The sequence below is a fragment of the Ictalurus furcatus genome, chromosome 13 (assembly GCF_023375685.1).
Source record: "Ictalurus furcatus strain D&B chromosome 13, Billie_1.0, whole genome shotgun sequence".
Taxonomy (NCBI): domain Eukaryota; kingdom Metazoa; phylum Chordata; class Actinopteri; order Siluriformes; family Ictaluridae; genus Ictalurus; species Ictalurus furcatus.
The window spans coordinates 24715175-24739440 of record NC_071267.1 but is presented as its reverse complement, the minus strand read 5'-3'; the positions used below and the strand labels follow the sequence as shown (position 1 = coordinate 24739440).

Below are 24266 nucleotides of genomic sequence, written 5' to 3'. Positions count from 1 at the left end.
TTTACAAATCTCGTATAATATAAAGGAATATCTCTAGCATAATGCACGCGTACCTGTCTCTGTCTACTTCGAGTTGATCCTGAACCAGACGACTGACCCTGAACAGCCAGAAAGGGAAAAAAGTTGGAAGCAGGTAGTGGAAAGCATTATCCAGTTATTCTCGGACTGGAGAATTACAATTGAATTGGAATTAACTGCTGGAGACTCTACATACAGAAAAATGGGTTCCTCCAGGGTTCTTCGTATGATCAATAGTAAGCTTTAGCTCGATAGAGGTTCTCCTTGCATTATGTCTTATTTCAGCATTATCAGTAAGTATAAATATAGAGCTGTAATATGATATTAGTATAATATAACACAAGATACACTCTGTGAATGGAGCAATATGATAAATTTGATGATATATTTTTTTTGTATGGCATTTTTAGAAATAGACAAGGTCACAAAGCAGATTTACAGAAATTTGCATCCCGAATAAATGAGCCAGAGGCAACAGCGGCAAAGGAACAACTCGCTGAGAGGACATTGGGAAGAAACCTTGAGAGGAAACGGATTTAAACAGGAACCCATCCTCTCCACTTTGACACAGGATAGTGAGATTATAAATCATTACGGTATACAGGCGTATGATTACAGGCGTATGATTACAGGCGTCTTTATGATTTCAGAAGCAGCTCTTGGGTACAAATTTACAATATCCAGGCGAGATTATACTCTGAAGCAATGGGGGAATTTGGGAATAAATCAAAAATGAGTTTTTGGGACGTTCAAATCTTTAGTGTTTCCGTGTGGATTATGGTCATCATGTCATCAAGTCATCATGATAGACTTGTGCCTCACTGTAACAAATAACAGATTTGACCTCAAAATCTACTTTTCTTCTGTTTCATTTTTAAAATAATTGATTTTTTTTTTTTTTTAAAAATTCAACAAAAATTGTTTTGTCAGTGTTTTCTTAGCAACACTTCAGCAAACTTCCATACTGCGATACATTTGGATTAATTAACTACTAATGGACCCCGCCTTGTGCCCCATGCTCCCTGGGATAGGCTCCAGATTCCCCGCGTCCCAGTAAGGATAAGCGGTACAGAAAATGGATGGAAATACTAATGGCGAAGAAGAATATCTTCTTGACTAATCTGTTAAAAAAATTATTCTCTAGCCGTTTCTATAATTAAATAATCTGTACATTGGAATGCAGTCGTATTGTTCTGTAAATTATTGCCAACCGATTCGTAATTTTCAATGTGTAGGAATTTTTTTCTCCTCCAAAATATCAAATTTCTGCCTCACCCCCAATTTAGCCCATTGTGCCAAAATGAAATGAAGCGAAACAGGGGGGTTTATCTTTAATTCTGCACCACAGGTACAATGGTTTCACCCAAACTATTATTTTTGGAGATCTCGAATATTTTGCTGTCCAGAGACGCTCTTAACTGTAAAATAAATTCCATGGACCACATCACTACAGATTTATGTTAAGAATTGAAATGAGGTTAAACCGATCACGGCCATGGTCGAGTTTCCCAAAAGAATCGCAAAACAAAGACCTTTAAACTGTAGAGCCAGCATCACATTGAGCTCTCTCTCTCTCTCTCTCTCTCTCTCTCTCCTAATTAAGCTTATATTAACTTTGTGACACTTTTTGCGAAAAACTCATCCCAGGATGCTTTATTTAAATGTGAACCAAATATTGTCTATTTATTATTGTCTGTTTTTAAGAGCTTTTTATTCCTGAAATGTTCCACTGACAAAACACATTAGGTTCAAATTGACATTATTTACACTAAGCTTTGGATTAAACCCATTCGACTGGGTAAATAACTGTAAAGCTCAATAAGGAATATAATAATGTCCATCTCTTTAACTTAATCGAAAAATCACACACTACGCTTCGTGGGTAATATTTTGAGAACACGTGCAATCCTCTATAACTAGTTAACTACATTAGCCTTCTAGCTCCAGTGCCAAACTAAAGAAGTGAGCTTCAGACACTCGCTGATCTTTAACATTCAAAGTAAGCAAGAACATTTTATTGCTCTTTAAAATTTGTCTTCGGCTGCTTTTGAAACATAACCCGAGTCACCGGTTACACCTATTTACAGTATCACCTAAGATCAGTGTATTGTGCTGTAAATGAGTGTTATGTCATCTGTTATGACGGACATATATATATATATTTTTTTTTTCATAACCAACTTGCAGAACATGACCATGCAAATACACAAGCAGAGCTCTGGTGGGTGGCTGCACTTCCTCGTTCACTATAAGGAAGCTTGGTAACAATGTTTAGGATATTCATTGTGCTTGGTCTCAGCGTTAAGACAGTTAAACTGTAGAAAAATGCCTTGGATCGATGACAAATAAATGGATGCATATGTAAATGGAAAATAAAATGTGTTAGTTGGTATTGGCCTGTCATTTAGTCATGTATGTGTAGCCTTCTGCTCAAAAAAAAAAACCCAACATATTCTTATGCACCACATGAAAACTACATTGTCTAAAATTTATCATGTACATGATGTACCGTGATTATATATATTTTAATCTGATCGTATTTAGAGCTCAGGAAATGTCCATTTTTTTTTTTATTCTTCTGCTTGTGTGAAGAATAAAACACGTTAGGCACTTGCCTCTTGTGGTGGAACGAGAAGTCGGTCAGTGGTGGAACCATCCTGAGCTGGAATCATGTTTGCAAAGAGTTTCTAGTCGTCTTCCTGTAGAACTCTAAATCCTCCTGAAGTCCTCTCTCCTCCTCGGCTAAGCATAGAGAGCTTCAACCAATAGGCTTGAATGTAACCTGTGTCAGTGCGACATTCTCAAGATCTGTCAAGCTGCCATACATCTTTGGTGAGAAAGTCTTGCGGAAGTCGACGTTTCCTGTTTAAGGTCGGCCTTGTGACTTCGAACGCCTTCTGTACATGACTCTCAGAGCTTGTCATCTCTCTGCCTCGTCTGTCTCACCTCTCTTTCTCCAGCTTCCTTCCTCCGTCACCACACACAGACCTCTGCTCGTTTGAACTGAAACGAATCTCCCCTCACGCCGTGTGTTATGGACCGCCGCTGGATTATCTCTAGAGATAAGAGAATTTTGCAAATGAACAGACTGCATCACATGTATATGAATCTCTCTGCATGGCCTTGCAAAAATAGCATACAGATTTCACATGCAAATAAAATGACGTGTTTTTTTTACATACTTCATGGTAGGGTCAAGTGTTATCACTCACATGATGTTTTCACAAATGCAACTTCAGGGCATAAAATGTTGAAAGACTTCACATTATCACATGATCGTATACAGTGCATCCGGAAAGTATTCACAGCGCTTCACTTTTCCCACATGATGTTATGTTACAGACTTATTCCAAAATGGATTAAATTCATTATTTTCCTCAAAATTCTACAAACACTACCCCATAATGACAACGTGAAAGAAGTTTGTTTGAAATCTTTGCAAATTTATTAAAAATAAAAAACAAAAAGCACATGTACATAAGTATTCACAGCCTCTGCCATGACACTCAAAATTGAGCTCAGGCGCATCCTGTTTCCACTGATCATCCTTGAGATGTTTCTACAACTTGATTGGAGTCCACCTGTGGTAAATTCAGTTGATTGGACATGATTTGGAAAGGCACACATCGGTCTATATAAGGTCCCACAGTTAACAATGCATGTCAGAGCACAAACCAAGCCATGAAGTCTGGAGTTGTCTGTAGACCTCCGAGACAGGATTGTATCGAGGCACAGATCTGGGGAAGGGTACAGAAACATTTCTGCATCATTGAAGGTCCCAATGAGCACAGTGGCCTCCATCATCCGTAAATGGAAGAAGTCTGGAACCAGCAGGACTCTTCCTAGAGCTGGCCGCCCGGCCAAACTGAGGGATCGGGGAGAAGGGCCTTAGTCAGGGAGGTGACCAAAAACCCGATGGTCACTCTGACAGAGCTCCAGCATGTCTCTGTGGAGAGAGGAGAACCTTCCAGAAGAACAGCCATCTCTGCAGCACTCCACCAATCAGGCCTGAATTGTAGAGTGGCCAGACGGAAGCCAATCCTCAGTAAAAGGCACATGACAGCCCGCCTGGAGGACTCTCAGACCACGAGAAACAAAATTCTCTGGTCTGATGAAACAAAGATTGAACTCTTTGGCCTGAATGGCAAGCATCATGTCTGGAGGAAACCAGGCACCAGTCATGACCTGGCCAATACCATCCCTACAGTGAAGCATGATGGTGGCAGCATCATGCTGTGGGGATGTTTTTCAGCGGCAGGAACTGGGAGACTAGTCAGGATCGAGGGAAAGATGAATGCAGCAATGTACAGAGACATCCTTGATGAAAACCTGCTCCAGAGCGCTCTGGACCTCAGACTGGAGTGAAGATTTATCTTCCAACAGGACAATGACCCTAAGCACACAGCCAAGATAACAAAGGAGTGGCTACAGGACAACTCTGTGAATGTCCTTGAGTGGCCCAGCCAGAGCCCAGACTGGAACCCGATTGAACATCTCTGGAGAGATCTGAAAATGGCTGTGCACTGACGCTGATGATCCAACCTGATGGAGCTTGAGCGGTCCTGCAAAAAAAAATGGGAGAAACTGCCCAAAAACAGGTGTGCCAAGCTTGTAGCATCATACTCAAAAAGACTTGAGGCTGTAATTGGTGCCAAAGGTGCTTCAACAAAGTATTGAGCAAAGGCTGTGAATACTTATGCACATGTGATTTTATTGTTTTTTTATTTTTAATAAATTTGCAAAGATTGCAAACAAACTTCTTTCACGTTGTCATTATGGGGTATTGTTTGTAGAATTTTGAGGAAAATAATGAATTTAATCCATTTTGGAATAAGTCTGTAAGTGAAGCGCTGTGAATACTTTCCGGATGCACTGTATTATTTGCAATGTCACATGTCTTTGCATGCAAAAACACATGTTGAATGTATGATATTTTTCTGTAAGGTACAGCTCAGCCTTAAGGAAGTATAAGAGAGTGAAGAGGAAGCACAGAAAACTCCAAAATTCAGAAATCATGTGCAGAGTACAGATGATGTAGGTCTATGTGTGCAGAGAATAATGAAAGCCAGTGACAAAAAATAGGCATGTCTTGTATGAATTCTTCTCTTGGTATCGGATGACTAGTCATCATAATCCTACAGTGTGTAGATGTATTTCCCCTTGACAGTACAAACTTAACCCTGCACAGGGTTCAAACTCTGCCCTTGTACACCACACACTACTACACAGGGGACAACACGAGCATATTTACACCAGATGAATTCACAGAGCTACCTGAAATGCCTAATTATTTTGTTATATTTGAAGAAATAAACGTGTTTTTAAATAAATCTTAATAGCTAAATAATAAATAATTTGGCATGGGCGCTCACTGAAGTCACGCCTTTCTAACCTTGGTCCTGGAGAACCAACTGTCCTGAGCAATTTAGTGTTTTTATAGCTCTCAACTCTGTTGTGTCAACTATTCAGCTAATTAACAGCTTTTTTTGAGTAGGTGTGTGTGTGTGTGTCAGGTGGACCACCTAGCATGCTGTGATACTGGGATATTTACCAACACCTTGCTGAAAACAAAAACAAACAAACAAACAAACAAACAAAATAGAAACCATCACAGAAATTCTAATGGTTTCCACTACAAATACCATTACAAACCATCATCTAAACATTACCATTATAGGTCCTTAATGGTATCCACTAGACATAAGACGCCACCAGTAGAAGGCAACAAATTACCAATAGAGACACACAAGGACCATTATAGTTTCGATTAAAACCAATACAGTTCCCATTATAACCATTAAAACCACTACAAATTCTGAGAGGGTGTCTGTTTTGTTTAGGTTTTTTTAAATTTATTAATTTTTCTCAGCAGGGAAGCTTCTTCATGCGGCTTTGAGCTGCAGCGACATCATGCGTCCACTCGAGGGAAATGCACGTTATTTTTTAAAGCAGAGACGAAGCTCTGTAGCTTAAAAAAAAAAACAACTTTTAAAAACTTTCTAGTTAACCACCAAGCTAACTGGGATACATTTATTTACCTCACATTAAAGCTCCGTGTTGTAAAACCTCAATATTATTAGTTTACGTTATACTAAAATGAAAGTAGTGATCAAAAAAAAATCCTATGCTAAGAAACTCACAGTGCCTTTCTTCACAACAGGAACTGAAATATGTGGCTTTAACGGTCAGCCTGTTAGAAAACAGTTATGTGAGCACTTCTCGCACAGCGCCGCTGGTGTAGTGGTATCATGCAAGATTCCCATTCTTGCGACCCGGGTTCGATTCCCGGGCGGCGCACAAGAATTTTTCTCACAACCCATCACTATTAGTAGAAATGATGGAAGAAGTATTTTCTTACATACATTAACAGTTACATTTATGGCTTATTTTGGCAGACGCCCTTATCCAGAGTGACTTACTGAAGTTCTTTAAAGTCTCAATAAATAAATAAAATACATCCTGATATTAGTTCACTTGATCACAGACTAAGAATACTATCAGTGTAAAAACTCTGCTGGAGATGTAATATACTAAAAAGAACACACTGACAACAATTTCTTTGTTTATTTAAAGTGCTAATTGAAGTACTTCAGGAAGAAGTATGTCTTTAGAAGTTGTTTGAAGACTGCCACGGACTCAGCTGTTTGGACATCTGGATCTTATCCACAAAGGGCCGGTGTGGATGCAGGTTTTCCTTCCAAATCAACCTTATTCCAGATGTTTATTCAGTGGATCTTGGCCTATCAATAGACTCAGGAGTGGCATCTGGTTGGTTGTTCTGTGTATTTATTGTCCCTCGTCTCACACTGTTGTGTAGTGCACTTTGTCATTGTGTACTGCTCTGTACTGCACCGTGGTTCTGGAGAAACAACATTTAGTTCTGATGTGTACTAGTTACAGTATATAGGCTAGAGGAATGACAATAAAATCCCACTTAACTTGATTACAGTCTTGACCACCATGCAGATCTGCTGCAAAAAATACAGAAACCCTCATAGAATTTGTAATGGTTTTAATGGGACTAGTATTGGTTTTAATGGAAACTGTAATGGTCACTGTGGGTGTCTGTCTACTGGTAATTTGTTGTTTTGTCGTGGAAATTAGACAACACTCGCAGACTCGTCCTCTGAAGGTAAAAAAGGGTTTATTACAGAAAGATGGTTAATACAGGATAGAATAAAGCAGGATAGAATAATGAGAGCGCTCTGAAGTGCTTGTGCTGAACCACTACTATATATATGAAACGCAGAGCATGACATAATTCTGTGTACCGATAAGAAGCAGTTTGAGTCAGTTCAAACAGGCTTTGTTTCAGGGTCTTAGAAGATGTTTAGACGAACCTTGAACAGAAGAACATGTTTGTGTCTCTGTATAGCACATTCTGTACTGATCTCAGTGACATGACATGGCCTTCTTAGGTGTTATCTTCTCAGGAGAATGAAACAGAACGAGAACAAAACTATTACAAGGTAAAAATGAGTAATTTCCCTCACATTTCCCCCATTTTATCATTACAAAATATGATAACTAAAATTAACAGAGAAATTACTATGCTGTGAATACATCAGAACTTCAGAATCCTTTCATGGTTCAACTGAATTCAATATAATAGAGACATAATGAAGGCTCTAAGGCTGTTTTTGCGGATATAAAGTATCGTGTCATCAAGCAAGCTCATTTTAGAGTGAAATGAGAATCGTCATGGCCAAATGCATATTTAAAGTAGACGTGAAATGGAGGTCAATGGGTCGTCATCGTCAGTGTCGCTGGCAGGATCTGATACCTAGTCAGGTTTAGGTTACAAGTCAGGTTGGTCATCATAGGGATCGTACTCAGACTTTGTCAACATCAGCGTTTGGTCATTAGTGATTTCAACAAGCGTAAGAGACTGCTCCGAATGAGAGAAACAATACAAGGCAAAATGAGCAAGGCAAGAAGATTTACTGCACCTACTGGTAGACAGATAGTTAATATCCACGAGCCCCATCCCCCGAGTACTGAGTTCAGCCAATCAAACCCCATCTCACTAGTCTGTGGAGGATTGCATATCGCAGACCGCATGCGTTCAATGATAGAATAACCATCATGTATCTGCGTGACGAGGGGACGTGTGACGTTGTCCAGGTAACACTGTTGGCAATGATTCTTATGACCAAAGGTGATACAGAATGGTTTACAGAGGCGGCCAATATCTTGGCATACAGGCTTTTAACTACTAATTATCGTCCAATCTGCAGCAATAGTCTACTAAAGAACTTCGCAGGCTTATGTCGGACCTATAGAAATCACGTCGCCTTAGGCACTTAGTCCCGTCACCACGATCAGCTAAATACCAAATTTGTGTAGAAGTGTGTGCGTCATGCACTCTTTCTGCTGCAACGATGTGACTGGTGTGATTGATCAATAAGTCTTCCACGCAATAAACTTCAATATCGCACTTTGGCTTATCTTTCCAGATTAATGGTCTACCCCCGGACCCCCAGTGTTGTTGGGAACGGTCCCAGTGATTTGTGGGTTTATTTCTATGACAGGGCTTACTAACAGATACCACCTATACCAGGAGAAGGGTGCATGATTAGGAATAGTTTCGTATGTACGAGTGTATGTGCAGGTCGACATCTAATGATTTGTGTCTAGTCTGCAACAGTAGTCTGTGGTCAGGGAGCATTTCTTAGATCATTGACTCCCTTCCACACAGACAGCAATACACAATGACTTTTTAATTCTAATTCTAATTCTAAATTCTTCATGATTCCTACCAGTCAGTGGTAAGGCTGCAACTTCTTTCGCCTCTATTGTTTTGTTTTGTTTTGTTTATATGGCTTTCTGGAAGGGTCTTTGATTAAATGTTATTTTGGCTTCTTATCTTAATTTTAATTCAACTTGTATTGCATTATTAAGTCAATATATTGTCCAGTGACTACTCTGAATATTTATTGCTGGAAAAGAAAAAGTGAATCGTGCTTCACGTTGTTCCTATAAGTGCGCGAGTAGTGTGTGGGTCTTGTTGCATGGCAACGATAACTACCATAACATTCCTGTGTGTGGAGGCAGCTGGCAAACTGTATACTTACTTTTAGACTTTTAATGAAGGCTAAATGCTTATGTTTGCCTTTTAGTGTGTGTGTGGAGATGCAGGACGAGAGGAGAAGATTGGAGAGCAGCTGTTTGAGCTGTAAATCAGAGAAGAGTAGAGAGTTAGATGATACATGCGTCGATACCAGAAAACTGTACAATTCAACACAATGGCTCATAGGAGCAGGAGAAACTGCAAAGCGGAGGTTCCTCACGGGGATTTTAGTGCGGTGTCAGAGTCTAGAGATCCTGGAAAATGTCCAGAATGTGCTACAGGTGACTATGGGGAAAGATTTCACCTACACCAGGAGTCGCGTGAAAGCCGGAGACATGGCTACTGTCTCCAACTCGAGCTCAGTTCCGGACGATAAATTACTCGGAAAGGAAATGTTAAGCACATGGGAGTGGTTTAAAAACAGCCCGAACTTGACGAAAACAAATTATTTATTCGGGCTCTTGGCTTTTTGCGACGCTGATCTGTTGCACATGTTGGGGAATCTGGCGCGCGTGCTGATAGCGCGAGAGGAACGCCATTTCAACGCCCTGCGGTGTAACACAGGTAAAAAAAAAAAAAAAAAATCATTTCAGCATAATAATTGATTTACTAACAATTATACATCCATCGGATATCATAATAACAAACTTAATGATACTAGGAATCCCTAATTACGGGTCGTTGCTAGTGATGGATCGATTTGCGAAGGAGTCGGCTCTTTGAACGAATCTTTTGTGCGAGTCGAATCACGAATCGAATCATCCCTGCTGTGAAAAAAACGAAACAAGACAAGAGAAACCGTCAAAGAAATGATAATGGATTCCACTACAAATACTATTATAAACCATCAGCTAACCGTTAAAACCGTTAACATTAATGGTCCTTAATGATATCCACTAGAGATAACATGCCACCAATAGAAGGAAAGATATTACCAGTAGAGACCCACAGGGAACATCACAGTTTCCGTGAAAACCAATACAACTCCTGCTATAACCATTAAAACCATTGCAAATCTTCCCCCCCCCCCCTTCAGCAGGGATAGCTTTGATGTAAAAAAAAAAAAAAAAAAGTTTCAAGTATCAAGTTTATTTGTCATGTGCAGTGACAATTTTACATTGACAGGCTTGTTGTGAGGCTGAGGTACTCTACAGCTGTGCAGTACAAGCGCGCGCGCGCACACACACACACTCTCAGCAAAAAAAAAGAAACGTCCCTTTTTCAGGAGACTGTATTTTAAAGATAATTTTATCCAAATTAGCTTCACAGATGTTTATTGGAAAGGGTTTAAACGATGTTTTCATGCTTGTTCAATAAACCATAAACAATTACTGCACATGCAGCTGTGGAACAGTTCTTAAGACACGAACAGTTTACAGGTGCTAGGTGATTAACGTCACAGTTACAGTAAGTTAGGACCCTAAAGAGACCTTTCTACTGACTCTGAAAAACACCAGAATAAAGATGTCTAGGGTTCCTGCTCACCTGCGTGAACATGCCATAGACCTGCTGCAGGGAGGCATGAGGACTGCAGATGTGTCCAGAGCAATAAACTGCAATGTCTGTAATGTAAGACGTCTAAGACGGTGCTACAGGGAGACAGGAAGGACAGCTGATCGTCCTTGCAGTGGAAAATTATCTGTTACCGTGTGTCCCCCAGACGTGATCGAGAACTTGTAAACGCCTCGGTGGAAGAGTGGAGGAACATCTCACAGCAAGAACTGACCAATCTGGTGCAGTCCATGAGGATGAGGTGCACTGTAGTACTTAAAGCAGCTGGAGGACGCCAGATACTCACTGTTACTTTTAATATTGACCCCCCCTTTGTTCAGGGACTCATTACTCCATTTCTGTTCATCACATGTCTGTGAAACTTGTTCAGTTTACGTCTCAGTTGTTGAATGTTTTTATGTTAATACACATATTTACACATGTTAAGAAATTTGCTGGAAATAAACGCAGCTGAACGTGAGAGGACGTTAATTTTTTTTTTTTTAACCCAGCATTGATTATAATCCAAAAGAGTCAGACAGAAAGGAAAACAATTATTCGATTACTTACAGTTTGGACATTACATCAGCAGCCAACATGATCTAAAGATAATCCCTAAAGCAAATGGACTTTTTAACACTAATTTGATATGCTTAGCAAACTTATAGTCATCACTGTATCCCACGGCCACACCATAGTCGATTCAAGACACGAGCTGCTTAAACGATATGCACAACATTTAAAATGTGAGTAGAATAATAATAATAAAAAAGTTTACTGATATATATATGTATTTATTTATGTATTTATTTATGTATTTATTTATATATTTTTTTGCAGTTTCGTCAAGCACTGAGCCGGACAGCAGCTTTGTGTCTGAATCAAATTACTCCTTCAACACAATTGCTCCTTCATATTGCTCCGTCCAAGCCAGCTCAATCTACGAGCCTGCCAGTTTCCCTCATGAAACCCAAGATAACATTGAACTAGAAATTCAGGACAGCTCAGAACCCAGTAAGTCTGATTTGTTTTTTTTATTTTTCTTGGGAATAAACGCTGGGCATGTGATTGTGCCCTGCGATGGATTAGCACCCTGTCCAGGGTGTACCCCGCCTTGTGCCCGATGCTTCCTGGGATAGGCTCCAGGTTCCCCGTGACCCTGAAAAGGATAAGCGGTATAGAAGATGGATGGATGGATGGATGGATAAACACTGGGCTTTACCCAGACGTTATAGAAATGAGATCAATATATCCAAATGTTCGATCCATATATGAATATTTTCAGAGGCAACCACACATACTGCAAATATGTCAGCATTCACAACATAAGTTTTTCCATAGCCAAGGATTCCAGCTGGAATGAGGTGGAGGAAGTAATGCTCAGGGGTCAGAGGTTGAAGAGCAGTGATGCAGACTGGTATGGCGTAGAGGATCCTGCACTCATGTTGGTCCAAAGGTTTTCTAAATCCATGTCAGGAGTCAGCCAACACCGAGACTTTATTCGGGCACTTCCAGTCGGTCTCGCCAAGAGGATTTTAGGTGAGAGAAGAAGCATGTAGTAGCAGAGTTCACTAGAACGTCACATTTCCTGCTCAAATCTAACAAATGTATTATTAAAGTATTGAGACCTTTTTATTCAAGATGGAGTGTAAACAACAGTGAACTGAAAGCGTAATTTCATATTGCAAGCAAAAAGGTGTTCACATTTTTCACTTATTCCACAGCGTTGTTGAATTCTTCATTCTGATTGGTCAGAAGGTGTTGATTAACAGCAGCTCTGACAGTAGTGCAGCAGAAATTTCAACGACAGATTTATATTAATGCACACATGCTGAATGGTGTTGTTTCTCTAGTAACAGCTAACACAGGGACTTGTATAATGGAACCTCCACGTAATCTAATATTGACGATAAACAGATTTTAAAAAGTGTCGTTATGTAACAAAGAAAAACGTACAATCATTGATATGGTGATGTAATGCATACTGTAAGGTGATGTGTCTATTTAACATTTATGGAAGGAGTCTCCAGTATCAGTGCTTTGTAACAGTCGGTAAATATTTCCTCCATTGAAAAATCTTCAGGTTCGAGTAGTTGAAACTGTACTTTGCGGTCTCTCAGCAACATGACGGCATTAAATGTAACTATAAATATATACAAGTAGAAAATAATCAACCTTAGGGTGGTAACAGTAATTCTGTTTCATGTCTGTCTGCTAAACACCATCCGATTGTTGATTGTTTTTCTATAACAGAACTCCTCTTAAGTGTTTTACTCCTTGATTTGACTAGCAGTTGTGCTATTTTAGTACTGCCGTACCTTTTAAGATACATCCTTTAGCCTTTGTAACATGTAAACCTACCATGAAGTTCACTCTGCATGTATACAGCTGCTAACTGTAGCCAAAGCTCTTGCAAACTACATTGTATTAGCCCCATCCACTAATTAAGAGATCATTACAGGACCATCACTTACTAGATATTAATCGATACTTGGAATGACCCTGATATCTTAGCTATGCTGTTTTTTTTTTCCTTTTCAACATTGTGTAGTGCATACGAGTTTATTGTAATATGAACACACTGACCTCCGCATCACTCCATTCTCTCAAATGCTATTTGATCCATACACTATGTTCCTCTGATACTTACTGTGCTCCGATGTTGAGGGATTAGCCGGTTTCTCAGATCTTGACCTTTGCGCTTACCACCAGATTCTTTCAGCTCCATGTACTATCCTTGTCATGGCTTTATTAACCATTCACAGGTTAATTAATTGGCTGTAAAGGCTCGTCATGCACTAGACAGAAAGGCATATGTGTGATGGAGACAGTGGGCTCAAACCCCCACCCCTTAGCAACAAGATCCTCGGTTTGTTCTGCAGCTGCTCCCCAATGTGTGAAAAACTGTAGCATTGCCAAAAGAGGCACTTTTGAGAAAAGTAGTAGGGTGAGTCTTCAAAAGATCAAAAGACACTTTTTTCTAGCACTAACATGAGCCAGATCAGTCATCGTTAAACAGTGCAGTGATAAAATATCAGCTTCAGTCCCAATTTTGGTCATAATTTTGGGCTGTTTGTGGATTTGGAATGGTATTATGTAGTCGCACGTCATCTTAACCATGATGATTGGATCAACATCCTGAGAATGGACCCCAACCCCCCCCAAAACTGACCTCCTTATTTTTGACCTATGACGAGTGTGTGATGTAGTAAACAGTCCCACTCTCACAGATGTAAAAGTGTGTGCTGTCTCTCTCAGGCCTGTTGGATAAGGCTACACTACAGAGCTGTAAACACGTCTCCCAGCACTGGCAGTACCTGACCGAGGAGATCGTAGCAGAGCACATCGTGAAAAAGATGGTGGAGGACCAGGCAGTGATTTTGAAGGTGATAAATTTGATGTTCAGACAGAAAAGTGAACAGATTCCATAGCTGTATATTTTGTTTAAATATGTTTAGCGTGATTATAGTCTTTTTGGATGTATAACCATTATATTTATATTACATCTGTCTGTCTGTCTGTCTCTCTCCCTCCCACCCACATACTAATATGACATGTTCTCTCATAGGGAATCCCTTCTGCAGTCAACCCTGTCTATGCCAGGATCCGTGAGGTCCTAGTGCCCATCCGAATATGCATCCAGCCTAACAAGAGTTTCCTAAAAACTAAGAAGGTCGTTAATATTTTGGAGAATTAGTACTCACCTAAGTAGGTCTGTCAGATTATACCTTATTATAGGTGTCGTCACAATGTGTGTGTGTTCCAACAGGATACCAGGGGCTTTGAGTCAGTCTATACAGAGATTAAAACTAAGGTCGTGGAGATGGAGGAGAGGAACGTATACTGTGGCGTCTACAACATCGTAGTCGTGCTAGACAGGTACAATATAGAACAGAGCATTTAATAGTATACTGTAAAGTGAAAATAAGGCTTAAACCATTATAAATTTTTTAGTACAATAATAGCAAAGGTATACCAACAATGCACACAATTACTAGTAATAATGATACCACTACTACTACTACTATATTATTATTATTATTATTATTATTATTATTATTATATGTATTAATGTAGGTAATGATATATGTAGCTTCCTATAATGTCTACAAAAACATAACTACACACAGGAAAACATATCCTTAAACTGAAAAAGTATAAAGTTAAGTAAATTGGGATTACATTAAAACATTCTAACGTATAGTACATGCGTATAATGTATTCTAGCTGGGTTTATTTTTTACACTTGTTTTAAGAAATTTAAAATTCTGCATTTAGCCTTCAACTTTGATATGTATTGCTGTGCTGCAGCGTGATATAATATAGTATTATTTAACAATAAGCTAATTGAATATTAGTTGAATTGAATATATGTACAGCGGAACTTAGAAGTTTGTAAACCCTTTAGAATTTTCTATATGTCTGCATGAATATGACCTAAAACATCATCAGATTTTCACACAAGTCCTAAAATTAGACACAATAACAAGTAATACATTTCACAGATATGTAATATAGGATCATTTCCCTTATTTTAATAAAGAAGTGGCCAAGTATAATATTTTTGTCTCATTTGTTTAATTGGGTTCTCTTTATCTACTTTGAGGCCTTGTGTGAAAATCTGATGATATTTTAGGTCATATTTCTTCAGAAATATAGAAAATTCTAAAAAGGTTCACAAACTTTTGAAGCACCACTGTATATACTGAAATCACTTTCCATTACAAGAGCGATACGTCGTTTAAATCGCTTCAGTTATACTTCTAGCCCATAATAATTCCAACACAAGTCTAATTACAATGACGGCTATAATAAAAAGTAGTCAAAGATTTATACATTTAGAGTACTCCAGGCATGTCCAAAGTGTCCGTAGTGTACGAATGGGTGTCGATATGTATGTGATTGTGCCCTGCGATGGATTGGCACCCCGTCCAGGGTGTACCCCGCCTTGTACCACCTGATGCTCCCTGGGATACGCTCCGGGTTTCCCACAACCCTGTAGGATAAGCAGTATAGAAAATGGATGGATGGTTGGATGGACGGACTACAACACGCTCTGCCAATGATAAAATGACAAGGTGGCATGTTGTAATAGGAGACCCATCGATGGTGCGTCCTAACGTGAAACAGAGTTAGTGTTCCCAACTGAGAGTTGATTGTTTTCCTATAACAGCACATCCCAAACTGTTTTATTCCCCTTAAACCACATCAATTTGATAAGGATTACAATTTTTACTTATTAAAGAACACGAAGACAATTTAATGGTACGGAATGTCCATGAAACAAGTTAGTTTTTATCATTAATGTTATCATTGATGTTATAGCAGCTATACGTGGCACCCCACCATCATAAAAGAAATTGATAAAAAATTAAATCAACACCTTCTGACCAATCAGAATGGAGAATTCAACAGTGCTGTGGTATAAAGCTCAGTAAAACTATTGAATTACCTGTGATTGAATTACTGTGTTTTCAATATGAGGCAAATTATCATTATTATTTTTTATCCATCACAGAGAAGACCCCAGCAGAGTGATCCATTATGGTGGAGGCAGGATGGTGGCACTGGGCTCTAAGGACCGATCCGTGCGTCTGCTGGACACGATGCTGTTGAAGGAGGTTCCCCCGCTGATGCAAGGCCATGCGGGCAGTGTGAGAGCAGTGCTGGTGTGTGAGGAGAGAGAGCTGGTGATCAGTGCCAGCTTCGATCTCAGCATCAGGTAAGATTAACTACACTGACACAGAGGTGCCAATTCACATTCCGTCATAAGTCTGACGTAGCATCTATAAACAGAAGAGAAAGGGACCAAGGATGCCATTAAACATGCCTAGTGTGTGTTAATATGAAACGTAGGTGATTTTACTGGCTGTGACGTTACCATTTCTTTTTAAACACGTCCAAGTGCAACTACACACACCAACACCAAGCTCAGGCTCTCAGCCCACTGCTCATATTGCTAAGTTGCTAAGGGTGAAGACCTTAACTAACTAAAACGAACATTTTATTTGGAAGATGCTGGAACCTGAAGACGGGTGCATGCGTGATGCTGTTGTGTGGACACACGGGCACCATCACCTGCCTGGACCTGCACGGAATCCATCTGGTCTCTGGAGCCAGAGACTGCAAAGTCAAAGGTAAAAGTGTAAAGTCGCATTTAACAAGCCAGGCCACTTACCGGTCAGTTCCCATAACATTTATATTCACACATGGACACCTCTGTAACATGTCGGTTTCAGTGTGGAACCTGCAGACCGGTCAGTGCTGTGACAGGATGAAGTTTCGTCACCGCAATCCTGTAGTGTGCGTGAAGGCCGACTCGTCTCTGGTGCTCAGCGGCTGTGAGGGAGGATTGATCAAGATGTGGGACATGGAGACAGCGACACTTCTAAAGGTACGCTGACAGGATGAGACGGGAACTCTCGGTCCTAATGTGCAGTACCAGGTAGTACAGCTGTCAGGAAGAATTTCACTCTTCAACTACTTTTAAAAAAAGTAATTAAATGAAAGAAAAAAAAAAAGTCATAATATTTAAGTATTAAACCATGTAAACTATTTTGTTGAACTTATTGGCCAGGAAATAAAAAGTCATGGCTATTCATGAGAAAATCAACTGATCTAAGACCTATGTATCCCCTAATATCATCATATTCACTGTATATCCAGATCTGCATTTGGATATTTCACATCCTATTAAGCATTGTCCTGAATGTAGACTGTCTACATTCAGCGTATCACAGATTCTACCAGCCGAATCTAAATGCACTGTATTTACATCTGTAAAATATGTGTGTTTGTGTTTATAGGTCACAGAGGGTCACCGGGGCTCTGTGAAGTGTCTGTTCTTTGACCAATTTCACATCTTGTCTGGAGGATCAGACGGTCTGGTTATGGCCTGGAGCACTGACCATGAATTCAACAAGTGTCTTATGACCTTCCAGCATCCACGGTGATTCCTGCCTGATTAAAGCCAGGGTTTTATCGGTTTTCAACAAGCATCACATGTATCAGATCAGAAATGGGATTTTCCAACGAAGCTGTTTGATCCATCTTGTATACATATATGTATGGAATAAAACACTTGGGCGCATGCTGATATAGGAAAATAATCAAAGATGAGGAGATATGGCCCGACGGGTTACTGTTACAACTTGAAAGTTGATTATTTCTCTATAATAGCACATCGTCAATTGCTTTATACTAACACTACCTATATTTTACTAATTAAATAACGACACATCATGCTGCCACTGGAGACTCCTTCGAAAAAATCTCCTTAGAGAAAACTTCAACATATCAACAATCACACAAATAGTTTTTAATGTGTTTATGTATATATACACGTAATATGTATAATGCGTTCATGTCCGCTATACAAGTTCCCTTGTAAGAGCTGCCCTGCAGGCGGAACTACTGTCAGAACCCGTGTTAAAGAAAATTGATCAACACCTTCTGACCAATCAGAATCGAGAATTTAACAGCGCTTGGGAATGATGGCTTATAGCATGTGTTGTATTGCTGTAGGGAAGTGCTGACGTTGTCTTCCCTCTACCTGCGAGTCATCACTGGCTGTGTGGATGGAAGGATCCGGGTCTTTAACTTTCTCAGTGGGGATTGTCTCAGAGTCATCAAAATTGGCACTGATGAAAGCGCTATTCATTCTTTATACACACATCATAATATGTGAGTTTGCCCAGAAATCGCACACACAAATACAGAGCATACACATACTGTGTACACATAAAACCATCTTCAGGACATTTTGTCATATTCTCTGCCATATATGTGATGGGACATGTCTCTCTCTCCCTCTCTGTCTCTCTCTCTCTATATGTCTCTCTCTCTCTCTCTCTCTCTCTCTCTCTATGTCTCCCTCTCTCCATGTCTCTATCTCTGTCTCCCTCTCTCTCTCGATGTCTCTCTCTCTCTGTCTCTCTCTCGCTATATGTCTCCCTCTCTCTGTCCATGTCTCTATCTCTGTCTCCCTCTCCCTCTCGATGTCTCTCTCTCCCTCTTGATGTCTCCCTCTCTCTCCCTCTCTATGTCTCTCTCTCTCTCTCGATGTCTCCCTCTCTCTCCCTCTCTATGTCTCCCTCTCTCTCTCTCTCTCGATGTCTCCCTCTCTCTCCCTCTCTATGTCTCTCTCTCTCTCTCTCTCTCGATGTCTCTCCTATCTCTCTCCCTCTCTCTCTCGATGTCTCTCTCTCTCTCTCTCTCTCTCTCTCTCTCTCTCTCAATGTCTCTCTCTCCCTCTCGATGTCTCCCTCTCCCTCTCGATGTCTCCCTCTCTCTCCCTCTCCCTCTCTATGTCTCTCTCTCTCTCGATGTCTCCCTCTCTCTCCCTCTCTATGTCTCCCTCTCTCTCTCTCGATGTCTCCCTCTCTCTCCCTCTCTATGTCTCCCTCTCTCTCTCTCGATGTCTCCCTCTCTCTCCCTCTCCCTCTCTATGTCTCTCTCTCTCTCTCGATGTCTCCCTCTCTCTCCCTCTCTATGTCTCCCTCTCTCTCTCTCTCTCTCTCGATGTCTCTCTCTCCTTCTCTCTCTCTCTCTCTCTCTCTCTCTCTCTCGATGTCTCTCTCTCCCTCTCTCAGTATCGTGGTGAACAGCAGCAGCCATGTGTTGCTTCTGCAGTTTGCTGAGCAGCAATGGGATTACAGTGCACTGTCAGAGCAGAAGTCCACCACTGATAATACACTTCCTCATCCTAAGCACCCGGCTTTAGCAAGCACATCTAAACCAAAGAAGAATGAGAGAAGATCCAGAACACCATCTCTCTCCCAACGGATGAGGAGCCTCTCAGCTCCCAGAATGCAACACTCGCACGGTCTGTACTGTCCCTGTTCATCAATTATGGCAGGTTACTGGATTGTTCTGTGTGCTGATGTTATTTTTTAGAACTAAATCTGTTACGTTTGATGAATATTCAAGAGAGACACCACCTCTTAAATGCACCACCGTATTTATTTGGTAAATATTCAGCACTTTGCGATCAAGTTCATGATAATTGATTTTATGGTAGCACTGGATAAACTTAAATAGAGTATGGAAACCCATAAGTTGCACTATATCTCACAGAAAAGCGATATGCGACCCAGAAGTGTGTGATGACCCCGAGTGAGAGAGCTGTGCAAGAGCGTGTGAGGAAGAGAGGCCCCCATCAGCCCATCACAACAGCCCAGGTTCTCCTAAAGGTCCGTCCTAGCAGTCAGACTGAGAGCAAAGACCTGGCCACCTCCAACATGGAGCTGAACTCCACAGTACAAGACGCCTGGGGTCTTCCTCCAACCAGAGCTGCATCTCTTCCTCCATCTCTGAAAGCGTCTAAACGGCCACATTCAGCCCCTAAACAGTCCTCGTTTAAAGCCATGTTTAAAATATATACACCCCTGAAAGCGCATATGCTGGACCTCAACCTCCAGCATTCCTTGCATTCCAGCATCCCATCTCCGGCGTTAATCCAGACTGTTCCTAAATCCAGAAGACCCCAGATGGCCTGCAGAGTGGGCAAAGTCCGCAACTCCATCACCACCAGCACCATCACCACAGAGGAAGAGATCCAGAGTTCTGGAAATACCTTCATGAGAAGTGAGTTGAAGCATATGGGCAGCCATGTTTATTTAAAGAGTCCAGGAAAATCCAGGCAATCCCAGAATCCACTGGATCCGTTCCGAGAGAGCGGAGGCTTTCAGCTCAGGACAGACACGCAGCTGGAGGAATACATGCAGGCGCAGATGCAGGGTAACACTTCCACAATCCCAAAGGAAGAGAAGAAAAAGGCAGAGCAGGACATCCTGGAAACCGGAAGTTAAAGCTGCTCCCATTAAAGCTCCGGAGCTGGACGAGGAAACATTCACCTAGTATAACCAACACCAGTGTATTGATATAACACAATATATCGGTGATTCCCAATTCAATATACTCGAAATACACTCTAAATCTGCTCACCTGCAAATCAGTCAAGCTGTTCCTTAACCTGCCATATCCTGTATACAACAATGATCTCATTCCACAGGAAGTTTGACCAGAAAATCTACTGATTTAAGTCACTTCCACTAGCAAATTCACTGTGTGGCTTAACTTGGAGGGTAAATAACTGTAAATAGGAAAGATTTACATTAACTCTAAAAAATGTAAATAATCTGTGCCATAAATAGTTATAAATTATGTGTGCGTCTGTTTCTTTTTTTTAAATAAAAATAATTCACAATAAACTACTAGGAACTACTACTATAAATGACCTAGGAGCATATCTACATATCGATATAAATCCTGACATTTTTGATGATTCTGACATAAAAAATGTCAGAATTTACATTTATGTTTGAATGTGAATGAATATGCATCTTGGAAACACATTAATGTATTCCTGCCATCCCAAAAAGCCTCATGACACTAACATTAGATTGCTAAGCTAGTCAGCTACTAGTTAACTGCTAGTAAGCTAGCTTACATTCAAGACAACTAGACACCTGTGCAATTTCTGAATTTGGAATAAAAAAAATAAACTTTTTTGTGTTATGTTAATCAGCCTATATAATCAGAATCAGCCAGGAGGAGTAGAGAGTATCTCAGACAACAGAGACAATAGCATCTTTATGGTATTGATAGTTAATTTAGGGAATTAATAAATGAAGTTCAGTGGTCAGTCCCTGGCTTTACACCCACTGACCTGAGATCAGCTGATTAAGTCTTTTTTTTTTTCTTCTTAAATAAAATAAAAGTTAATAACGACATTAATTATTTTGTTAACATTTAAACAAACAATTATATCAGCTGTATAAAGTATACAACTATAATTGCTCAATAGAGGATTAATGTAAATCAATGCGGTAGGGTGCACTGCTGTTAAGAATGACCATATAAATGTATTTTTATAATGTTTAGAACCTGTAAAAGTATCCTTTTTGTTGCTAAATCACATAATTGAATCCTATGTAGTCATGTATTAAAGCAGAAATGATACACTAGAGGGCAGCACAGAAGTACAGATATCAGATGTAGACCCTTTTTCAGGGTCACGGGGAACCTGGAGCCTATCCCAGGGAGCATGGGGCACAAGGCGGGGTACACCCTAGACAGGGTTAAATGGTTCTTGCAAAAACGTATTCATGGTTTAACTGACTGCTTGTGACTGGTGTTTGTAGAAACCCTGAGAAGCAATAGTACTACATTCAACCCCTTTGTTTAGTCCGGACTCTCTTTGTACATCTTTCACTTGTTTAGCGCTTTATCCTGGTCAGGGTTGTGGAGAGGATGCCGGTCTATCACAAGGCATCATGTGCGCACTCATTCACACCTAGCAATTTAGAGACGCCAATCCACCTATATATGTGGTGGGAGGAAACCAGAGAACCCTGATGAAACCCATGTGAATACAGGGAACTCATGCGAAATTCCACGCAGTTCCACCTGAGCTTGGGATCAAACCCTGAAGCTGTGACGCCATCTCTTGTTTCTATTCAGTAGATGGCAACTCCTGTATGAGTTCTGTGCTTCTCTTCTCCAAACTGTTCTCATTACTCACATTCAGGAATCACTTTATCCTGGTCAGGGTCCCGGTGGATCTGGAGTCTATCCTGGAAAACAGAGTGTAAGGTGGGAATCCATCCTGGATGGGACACCAGTCCGCCACCGTACACAAACTCATTCACACACTCGTTAATACCTAGTGTTGCTAATCCACCTACTGGCTTGTTTTTGGGAGGTGCGAGGAAACCGGAGAAATGCTAACTCCACCTTCCTAACATTTCATACAAATGAAGTCATGTGAATCGGTGCAAATTTACACGTGTGCGATCATGTCGATCATTTCAGCTACAATAAAAAAAAAAAACAGAGGTACTCAAACAGGATAATGATAGTCCTTTGGATTCGTTACAGAGCCACGATGTCTAATGGAAAAGTGCTAATACTGTATCATCAATGGAGTGGGAAAATACAGAGAGCAGAAAGCCGGTCAGCCCCGGTCTTCAGTTTTCTACCAGTTGTACAGCTTCACAGGACAGAAAAGAAATAAAACAAAAAAAGCTAAGGCTGGGCCATGGTAAGAGCAGTTACCCCTCATGCAGAAAATCCCCCTTTTTAAGAAGCACCTTTGTGCTAATTAGATTTAATCAGCAGAAAATTGGGCTTAATGGGGTTTCTTTTTTTCTTCGTGTAGAAGCAGGACAAATCCCCCTACCCTATTTCTTTAAAAGGCCACAATGAGGACAATAAGCTCCCCCTGTGTGTTCCCTCAGGTAAACGCCAGTAACGACTATGAAATCAAAGTGACGGCAAACAAGAGAAAGTCTTCATGCAGGGACGCTCACCACGGGTCCTCGGGTCAAGCTTCTGGGGTTGTGTATGGCTGGAGGAGGGGTTTTAAGTCCAGGAGGCGGTTCAGGTCGTTACAAAATGGTGGTTACCATTCTTCAGAAAGTTCAGTAATCCTCTAAGAAAAGACCCATCCTTCTGAAAAGACTTCACATTGCCCTGACCTTTGATCGGCATTTGACTGACTTTGAGCTGGAGGGATTCAGTGAGGTATGTCCGTCAAATTGAATTTCAGTGACGGAGTGTCCATGCTGGCCAAGTTTAACCTCTGAATGGGAAATCAAAGTCCTTTAAATGATCACCCAACCTTATATATGAAAAACTCCTTGAGACAACATGATGAAGAAACCTTGGGAGGAACCATACTCTTCTAGGTGACACCGGATAGTGGGATTATAAATATTTAATAAGTGAAGCTTGTAGTACTGAATGTAAGATTGATAGAATAACACTTTTATTCAAAGCCTAGCATGATGTGTTGAAAGGTCATGCAGGAGTTTTGAATTTTGAGTTAATTTAAGTGAATTTGAAGTGCTACAGACAAATTCCAGGAACTAATCAAATGTGTACAGCGTGTTTGGCTGTACGGTTACTTAGAAACTTTTATTCGTTACTTTTTAATTGATATTTACATATCTGTTTTGGATTTTGCGTTACTATCTGTGTGGAGTTTCACATGTTCTCCTCGTGTCTATATGGATTGATACTGGGTTGCCAGTAAGTGTGATGAAGTGTGTGAACGTATTTGTGCATGGTACTCTGCAATGTACTGCCGTCTAATATAAATTGTATGTCCTGCTCATGCCCAGTGTTCCTGGGATAGGCTCCAGATGAATGAATAAAGGAATTTATTACTTAATTTACAAAGTATAAAATGTTTGAATTTTACCACCACATAGTTAAACTGGCCTTAAAAGCCTCCTCAGTATTAAGATGTGTTCCACACCAGCTCTAGCTCCGCCCTGTCTCCACCCACTCTCACATGTTCCCTGTTTTTTTTTTTTTTTTTTTTTTAAATCATTCATGAGTTCAGTGCACATTGTCCAGTTTGCTGAAAAAAAAGGTCAAACTTACTAAATAGTGCACTATGCAGGGAATAAGGTACCGTTTCAGACATAATATGTGTCAAGGGTTTAATCAGAGGATAAGATTTTAAAGTCAGTCGTAGAAATTAAACTTGAAATTTGAACAAAATCAGAAACGAACCCTTGGTTAACTTTAAACTCTGTTTAATCCTGTCCTCATTGGTGCAACCCAACCTCAGGTCTAGTCTTGACATCTAAAGATCCAAAGAATTTAAAACATTTCATTTGGCTAAAAAAAAAGAAAAAAAAAAAAAATGGGAACAGTTCTAGTCAGAACTCTTCTAACC

The 24266-nt window shown here is 40.3% G+C and overlaps 2 protein-coding genes, 1 long non-coding RNA gene and 1 other non-coding gene across 8 annotated transcripts in view; 2 read left to right on the top strand and 2 right to left on the bottom strand.

Annotated features, from left to right (window-relative positions):
• Positions 1 to 3049, bottom strand: part of unc13d (unc-13 homolog D (C. elegans)) — a 30544-nt gene extending 27495 nt beyond the window's left edge. Inside the window, exons 1-2 of the mRNA XM_053639469.1 lie at positions 2634 to 3049; positions 54 to 98 (exon numbers count right to left, since the gene is read on the bottom strand). Coding sequence (XP_053495444.1) covers positions 54 to 98; positions 2634 to 2690 — 102 coding nt within the window. The 5' untranslated portion in view covers positions 2691 to 3049. The remainder of the gene's footprint in view (positions 1 to 53; positions 99 to 2633) is intronic.
• A 3195-nt stretch (positions 3050 to 6244) lies between these two features.
• On the top strand, positions 6245 to 6315 carry trnag-ccc (transfer RNA glycine (anticodon CCC)). Its single transcript has one exon. It is a non-coding gene; the product is annotated as a tRNA-Gly (tRNA).
• A 267-nt stretch (positions 6316 to 6582) lies between these two features.
• Positions 6583 to 9154, bottom strand: LOC128617424 (uncharacterized). 3 transcript variants are annotated; one of them, XR_008387564.1, is made up of 3 exons: positions 9093 to 9154; positions 7290 to 7443; positions 6583 to 7144 (listed from the first exon to the last, which is right to left on the bottom strand). It is a non-coding gene; the product is annotated as an uncharacterized LOC128617424 (long non-coding RNA). The 3 variants fall into 3 exon arrangements; XR_008387566.1 differs by having other exon boundaries at positions 7359 to 7443; XR_008387565.1 differs by lacking the exon at positions 9093 to 9154 and adding an exon at positions 8616 to 8795 and having other exon boundaries at positions 7359 to 7443.
• Positions 8718 to 20743, top strand: fbxw10 (F-box and WD repeat domain containing 10). Of its 3 annotated transcripts, none has more exons than XM_053640541.1 (14): positions 8718 to 8786; positions 9138 to 9652; positions 11420 to 11593; positions 11921 to 12118; positions 13838 to 13965; positions 14148 to 14252; positions 14349 to 14458; positions 16098 to 16301; positions 16595 to 16716; positions 16819 to 16973; positions 17386 to 17528; positions 18104 to 18262; positions 19171 to 19403; positions 19655 to 20743. In XM_053640541.1, exons 1-14 carry the CDS (start codon positions 8767 to 8769, stop codon positions 20386 to 20388), a joined length of 3000 nt encoding a protein of 999 aa, XP_053496516.1. In that variant the 5' UTR covers positions 8718 to 8766; the 3' UTR covers positions 20389 to 20743. The 3 variants fall into 3 exon arrangements, with proteins under 3 accessions (XP_053496516.1, XP_053496517.1, XP_053496515.1); XM_053640542.1 differs by lacking the exon at positions 8718 to 8786 and adding an exon at positions 8810 to 9000; XM_053640540.1 differs by lacking the exon at positions 8718 to 8786 and having other exon boundaries at positions 9024 to 9652.
• The last annotated feature ends 3523 nt before the right edge of the window (positions 20744 to 24266 follow it).